The sequence below is a fragment of the Heteronotia binoei genome, chromosome 1 (assembly GCF_032191835.1).
Source record: "Heteronotia binoei isolate CCM8104 ecotype False Entrance Well chromosome 1, APGP_CSIRO_Hbin_v1, whole genome shotgun sequence".
NCBI classification, from domain to species: Eukaryota; Metazoa; Chordata; class Lepidosauria; order Squamata; family Gekkonidae; genus Heteronotia; species Heteronotia binoei.
Window position 1 is genome coordinate 151,439,084 of NC_083223.1, and position 7,921 is coordinate 151,447,004.

General features: G+C 41.8%; 1 protein-coding gene across 3 annotated transcripts; it reads left to right on the forward strand.

The window, feature by feature from the left end:
• Positions 1-2,536: 2,536 nt before the first annotated feature.
• Positions 2,537-7,000, forward strand: C1H6orf120 (chromosome 1 C6orf120 homolog). 3 transcript variants are annotated; one of them, XM_060242550.1, is made up of 2 exons: positions 2,537-2,800; positions 6,210-7,000. In XM_060242550.1, the coding sequence occupies exon 2, from the start codon at positions 6,215-6,217 to the stop codon at positions 6,785-6,787; it is 573 nt and encodes a 190-aa protein (XP_060098533.1). In that variant the 5' UTR covers positions 2,537-2,800; positions 6,210-6,214; the 3' UTR covers positions 6,788-7,000. The 3 variants fall into 3 exon arrangements, with proteins under 3 accessions (XP_060098533.1, XP_060098541.1, XP_060098552.1); XM_060242558.1 differs by having other exon boundaries at positions 2,600-3,193; XM_060242569.1 differs by having other exon boundaries at positions 2,624-2,843.
• The last annotated feature ends 921 nt before the right edge of the window (positions 7,001-7,921 follow it).

The following is a 7,921-nucleotide window of genomic DNA, read 5'->3' on the forward strand; positions in this document are numbered from 1 at the left end:
CATAAACACACAGAGGCTTGGATCCCACCAAAAATATCTGGGTTCAAAGGAGGAGATCTCCTAAAGAGCAGCATTTCAAAGGACATTTTAGGATAAAAAACAGGGGGAAAAACAGGAAACATGTCCCCTCCTTAACACCTGCAGAAATTTTGGACAGGCTCCAAATCAGAGCACACAAGGTTACTATCTACCATATGGCATACCATCAGCTATGCAAGAAAAAGTGTTTTGCTTATAATCATAGTGCAAGTCCTTTGCCACCCAATCACAGCTAACATGGCAACCCACAGGATTTTCAAAGCAAGAGATGAACAGAGGTGGTTTGCCATTGCCTGTGTCTGCTCAAAATTTTCCTTCAGATTTACTGGATCATTCCCAAAGCTTTATTTTGCCAGTAACAAGATGATCAGGCTTTTGACTGCCTGAATATTATGCCCTTCTGGCTTTTTTACCTATAGCAGGCAGGTAATTTTTCTGTGGAAGAGATTTTGATGTTTAAAACTCAGTTGACCATTACATCTCCTCGGTCCACATTTTTGGGAAAGACAAGACTGGAGCTTGACAGCAGTTATTCATTAGTGAGTAAAAAGCATTCTGCACATGCTTATAGGTACACACAGCTAGTTCACCACATCAGAAGGCTGCAGGGCTAAATCAGTGGAAGGTATTGACTTGGCAGAAAATGAGGGACTAGTCTTGAAGTGCTGGCCTTGTCTCACCTGCATCACCACCACTACCTTGAGAATGGCATAAAAACTTCTAAAATTTGGCTCCTCTGTAAGGTGTCTCACTGTGGAGGTAGGTAAATGGTGTGCCCTGAGGCCAGAGAGACACAGTAGGCTGGATGTCTCCTGAGAAACCTGTATAAGGGTCAAGAAGCAACTGTCAGAACAGGAAATGGAACAACTGGTTGGTTTAGAATAGGAAAAGGAGTTTGATAAGGATGTATATTGTCATCCTGCTTATTTAATTTATATGCAGAGTATATCATGTGGAATGCTGGCCTGGATGAAACACAAGCCAGAATTAAGATTGCCGGGAAGAACATCAACAACCTCAGATATGCAGATGACATTACTCTAATGGCAGGAAGTGAGGAGGACCTAAAGAACCTCTTGTTGAGGGTGAAAGAGGAGAGCACAAAAGTAGGCTTGAAACTCAACATCAAAAAAACTAAGATCATGGCATCTGGCCCCATTATACCTTGGCAAATAGAAGGGGAAGACATGGAAGTAGTGACAGACTTCACATTTCTGGGATCCAAGATCACTGCAGATGGTGACTTTAGCCATGAAATTAAAAGATGTTTGCTCCTTGGGAGGATAGCTATGGCGAACCTGGGCAGTATAATAAAAAGTAGACATCACCCTGCCAACAAAAGTCCATATTGTCAAAGCGATGGTATTCCCAGTAGTAATGTATGGCTGTGAGAGCTGGACCATAAGGAAGGCTGAGCGCAAAAGAATAGATACTGTTGAGATGTGGTGCTGGAGAAAACTCTTGAGAGTCCCTTGGACTGCAAGAAGATCAGTCAGTCCTAAGGGAAATCAACCCAGACTGTTCACTGGAAGGTCAGATGTTGAAGCTGAAATATTTTGGCCACCAAATGAGAAGGGAGCACTCCCTGGAGAAGATCCTGATGCTAGGAAAGACAGAAGGCAAAAGAAAAGGGAACGGCAAAAGATGATATGGTTGGACAGTGTTATTGATATAACAAACACAAATTTGAGCAGACTTCGGAGGATGGTGGAAGGCAGGAGGGCCTGGCGTGAGTTTGTCCATGGGGTCGCAGACTCGACTGTGTGATTGAACAACATTGAAAACTTTCTTTAATATACAGAACAGAAAGGCAGGGAATAAGTGAAACTTAACAAGGGCTGAAGTACTAACCACCAACAACCCAGTTCTTGTTGATATATTGAAGAAGAGAGGTCCTAAGCAATGTTCCTGCTAAGCTGCAGAGTCTTGTGAGCAAAAATTCTACGTTGTGAGCTACTGGTATTAAAGTTGAGAGTTACTGGCATTAAAGTTGTGAGCTACTGCATAAATTATTGTGCTCTGGGGCCATTCCTTTTGAGCTAAGACAAAAATGTGTGAGCTAGAGGCTAAAAATCGCTGAGCTAGCTCACACTAACTCTGTGTAAAGGGAAAACTGGTCCTAAGCCTGTCTCTTAAAGACAGCTTGAGTGAATCCTAGGCACAGACTGGTTGCAATCACACACGCTAAATAATGTACTTTCAATCTGGATTTTACTGTGTGAGGCTGTAAAAGCCTAGTTAATTCTTTGAGTGAAGAGAACAAGCACAAAAAAACAACATTGTCAGTCATTTCGTTAAGCACAGGAGCTATAGAAGTTTTCACTTCTTTAGCGTTACTCCCGCTAGGCCGAGAGTTTGGTAACTGCTTGAGGCTTTTTTCCCTTTCCTTTTTTTTTTTTGGGGGGGGGGGTAAAGTTATCAAGAGCGGATAGAATTAGAATTCATTTCCGAATTTAATACCCAACCACATATCCTGCAGCCGTGGACAACGTCACACAGGACTGAGCCAATCTTTGCGCAGATCGCAGGGCCAACGGGGCGGTCGTGCCCTAGTGCTATGGAAACATTTGCAGCAGGCACTTTCTGGCGCAGACACCGCTCTCTTGCTCGCCCCCCTCCCTGGGTCTCGAGAAGGCCAGTCCCCGTAGGAGCATAAAGTCTCGAGATACTAGCTAAGTCTCGTCGTCGCAGGCGTGAGCGGCTGTGTTTTGGCTTTCTGCTGTCAGGAGGTTCTGGCGGCCTCCTTGATGGTGACTGGACGGTGAGCGAATGGGAAGGCGGAAGAGCACGGTTGGGGGCGAGCGGTGGGTAGGAGAAACGGAAGCCGGGCGACTCCCGCAAACTAGGGACCTGCGGGCACCGTGGTTGGCATTAAAAATAAAGTGGAGTCTTGGAGACAAATGAAGTTTTATTCTGGCATAAGCATTTGCAGACTAGAACCACCTTCTTGATACGGAATGCAGCTGAAGCATTGGGCAAGCGCATGCTGCACCAAACATCGTGTTAGTCTTCAGACTGTCACAGTTTATTTTTAATGCAAACGGACGGGCTTGACTACCTCCCTCGGAAATTCGTATCTGTTTGCCTCGTGCAGCTGCTCCGATTCAGTGTTTATAGGGCGCTCCGAGTCCGAGGGTCAGAAGCTTCCCTCTTGGTGAGTCCTCAACCGTTCCGGAAAGTTAGCGGCCTGAAAAGAAATACGTCCCCTCCCTCTCCCCCCACATTAACGTTGGAAGAACGCCTGTTGCAACACATGCGTTGGGAAGGAAGCGGTCTCTTTCAGTCTCTCCGTGTCGAAGCCTCCTTAGGTGCTGCCACCGCGACTTCGGTAGAAGGGCCCCGAGTGCCTTCGGGTTTTCTGCTTGGCTCCAAATTCAAACAGCTTTGGCTGCAGATTCTGCCCTCCAAGTAAAATGGTTGAATGTACAGTTCATTGTCAAGGGAAACTTAGTGTTTGTTCCTTGCTATAGTACACCGTAGTGTTTAAAAAAAAACCTTTCAGCGTCCCAAGGTTTTTCTACTACTCCTGACCAGTGTTCCCTCTAAGCTGAATTAGTGTGAGCTAGTTTTTTAGCTTCTGGCTCACTTTTTGTCTTAGTTCAGGAAGAATGGCCCCAGAGCAAACTAATTTATGCAGTAGCCAAATCACTTGTTCACAAGTTTAATGCCAGTAGCTCATAAAGTAGAACATTTGCTCACAAGACTCTACAGCTTAGAGGGAGCATTGCTCCTGACACACTGGTTAGTGATATTATTTATTGATGGGAGGGGGATACATACGCTAATAGAATGTTTATATGGCTAGATTGTCTATTGCAATCCGTGATCCAGATGCTGAACCTCTACTGCTATATCGCTCTTCACACACAGGGTGGGTCACTATCCTAAATTGCTATGGGCGTGGGAACAATTCTTACCACCAGAAATGACTTATAGGGATAAGATATATGTTCTTATACCCTAATTGTTTGAGACTGGCCTTGCATCAGAGGAAATTTGTGTAGTATACATCTTGTGGATGTGCCCCTTCTTATCAGTAAAATACAATTTGGCATGTAAAACACTATATAAATAACATATTTGCATTTGTGAGAATTTAGGATTGAGGAAGCACTATAATTTCTTATGCTGAAAGTATTGGTGTTAGTGCATTCGTTAAGTTTTATAGCTGGCTGAATGTTTATCTTTTTGTATTTTAATAGATTTTATCTTGGTTTGTAAATTCCTGTTGTTAAATTGGCCTGAGTCTATTTAAAAGGTAGGATCTAAACATTTTAATTATACAAAACCCATGCAGTTACCATAATGAAGATGAGCATGATGGTTGGGTTATTTATTTATGATTTTTAGCCCATCCTTATCCGCAGAACAGGCTCAAGGCAGATTACATCATAAAAGACAATCAAATATATAAAACCAATTAAAATATATAAAACCTAAAATTACAGTAGAGACTTAAATGGCAAATTCTGCCTATTGTCCAGGTCCAGCAGGTCCTACAGCACTGGGATGGAATGAAAGGTGGGAGGCCACTGCTTCAGCTGAAAGCCTGGCAAAAGAGCTCTGTTTTACAGCCCCTGTGGAATTGAAGTAGATCCTGCAGGGCCTGGATCTCCAGGGGGAGCTCATTCACCAGGCAGGGGCCAGGGCCAAAAAGGCCCTGCCCTTGTTGAGGCCAGACAGACATCTCTGGGGCCAGGTGTCACCAAAAGTTGTTGGGTTGCTGATCATAAAGACCTATGGGGCTCATACAGGGAGAGGCGGTCCCAAAGGTATGCTGTCCTATGGCTGTATAGGGCTTTAAAGTAAGTACCAGCACCTTGAACCAGATCGGGTACTCAATAGGTAGCCAGTGCAGTTCATGCAGCACAGGATGGATCCACGCCTATACAGGCAACGACATCAACATCTGTGCACCAGCATTCTGCACCAGCTGGAGTTTCTGGAGCATGGTCAAGGGCATCCCCATGTAGAGAGTTACAATAATGTAGCCTGGAAGTGACCATTGCATGGGTCATTGTGGCCAGGTTGTGGGGGGCAAGATACAGGACCAGCTGTCTGACCCGCCGCAGATAGAAAAAGGCTGATCTGGCAGTGGTAACCTGGGCCTCCAGTCAGAGGGGTCCAGATTAATAGCTCTTATTTCCATAGAAAATGTGTATCTGTCCCCTCCTTAGGATGATATAGCTTAGTCAGTCATCCATCACACAATATAAATCTAGTATCATTTCTGTTAAATATTTATGTAGCCAGACATAAGCCTATTTGTGACCTTACAGCTATCAGAAATAATGTTTTGTTAGAAACAAATGACCAATGAAATTACCATCTTCTAACAAATCTTTCTTCATCCACCTGCCCAGAAGTTGTCACTACCTTTTTCAGTTCAGGTGATCCATTTAAGAACCACATAAAATTCAGGAACAGCAGTATCATGTTATGATCCTAATGGAAAGTAAAACAAAATGTGTCCATTTCTAACAAATGAAGTTTTCAGTTTTGCCACCAGATAGCTGTGCTAATAAATTTTACACTGCATAGTGGCATTTGCAGAACACATACTATACCAAGAAGTAGGCTGATTTTTTATCTTACAGTTAGCTTAAATAATTCTTAATGAAAGTTTATAGGAGCTGATGGATCTCTATTCCTGTTTGTACTTGGCAAAATGGGCTGACTCATGAAAACGTATACACTGAAAAATTTAGCTAGAATTTAACAAGCTACTGGACTTGAATTTTGTTTAACCAAAACTGTATTGTGCCTTTTTCTAGGAAAGTGTTTTCACTGAAAGGACAGTCTCTTTTCCTAAAAGATTTTTTACCTGCATACATTTCATTTTTAAGAGCTAAAATTATGTCTGGCTCACTAAGGCTGCAATCCTCTGCATGCTTACCTGGAAGCATGCACAGGATTGCATTACTGATTAAAATGACATATCTGAGTAAACATGCATGGGATGGCCCTCTTACTCCTTTAAATTGTACATCTTTGCTGAGCATTTCCTGCTAAAGGTTTTTATATTAGTATACGTAATAGTAACAATTGCCAAGAAAAATAAAACTGACTGTAGTTAAATGATATTGTATATGTTCACTGCTTTTCCACCTGTTCAATCATTTATTTTAAAATTAGCTATAGAATGACTTGAAATAATATGTCCACCACAGGTGCCATGGCATCTCACTTGAAGACGATACTAGTGATGCTACTTGCTTGTCAAGGACTTCTAATGACAAGCACTTACAATGAAGAAGAGGATGTACCTGAAGAATGGCTTCTCCTTCATATGGTTCAAGGCCAGATTGGTGCTGGAAATTATAGTTACTTGAGATTAAATCATGAAGGGAAGATAGTGCTTCAAATGCACAGTTTAAAGGGCGATGCAGACTTGTATGTATCTGACAGGACCCTTCATCCTAGTTTTGATGATTATGAATTACAATCTGTAACTTGTGGCCAAGATGTGGTTCACGTGCCAGAAAACTTCCACCGCCCTGTAGGAATTGGGATTTACGGTCATCCTTCTCACCTGGAAAGTGAATTTGAAATGAAAGTATACTATGATCAGACAGCTGTCAAATATCCATTGGATGCAGGCTCCTACAATCCAGAAGACATGGAGATAAACCTGAAGCAGTTTCATTCAACAGAAGATGAGTCTCAGGATGAAGAATCAGTCTTCTGGACAATACTGATTGCAATACTAAAAATAATAGCTGAAATCCTTTTTTGGCTTTATGACTAAGCAAGTTAGAGGTAGTCACCTGAAATCAAATAAACACATTTCTGTGAGATTAGTACTAACACTTTCTATGCTGAGGATGGGAAAATAAAGCCATATCTAATTTTTTATTGTCATGTAGCATGCACAGTATTTGTACAGATTTCCTGTAACTGAGCAATGTCAACTATGACAATTGCAGATTACTGTGATGTTGAATAAAATTTATTTTCTATATACAGTTGTTTAAAGTTTTAGGAATGGGACTGCAAGTTAAGCATTTCATCATGTTTCAAACGTAACCATGTAATTGCTGTTTCCTATGGATATACTACGATCAGGTAACCACTGGAACTTAAACATTGTTTAAGTGGGCTTGTGCATGTTTGAATCATTTGCCTGTAAAATTTCTATAGCATAAAAAGGGGAATCCACTCTGTCAGTGCAGGAGTTGGGTGTACACCACCACCAGAGATTTGTGACTTGTTTAAATGCTCTTGGCCATTTCACAATGTGGAACGATTTAAAGTTGCAAGATCACTAGATAATGGAAGTATACTTGAAGACAAATATTCTCACTAAGTGCCAGAAAGAAAAAAAAACTTGGTCAACCTAATCCAAAGTAATGCTTACTTACCATAGACTTCAGCATGCAGAGCTTCTGCTCTAGCACAGCCATTTTTTGCTGATCAAACTATTCATCGTATAGAAATTTGATGTTATTGATACTTAACTTAGTTGTGGATATTGCTGTTACCCAAGTAAGGTAATTTGGTCCTTTATTTCTTACTGTAATTTTATATTTGTACTTATGAGGGCCAAGGTGGACTTCAGCATGGGAAATACCTGTTTTTCACATATCTATCCCATTTATGTATAAACTAGATGGTCTTTAGCAACAAGAAGTGGGTATAGCCACTTAGCCCTCCCCAGTCTATTATGCGACTTTGTAACTGGGTTCAGTGCCAGAAAGAGATCAGAGTACCCAAACTCAGGTAGGTATGATGGGGAACAGCTGAAGCCCTTTTCCCATGTGTTCATTTTGATAGCATCTCCACCTAATTTTCTTCTGGTTTATAGATGGGAATATTAGACATATGGTTACTTCCACCACATCTAATAAATGGCTCCGGGAGCACTGACTTTGCTTCAAGCGCC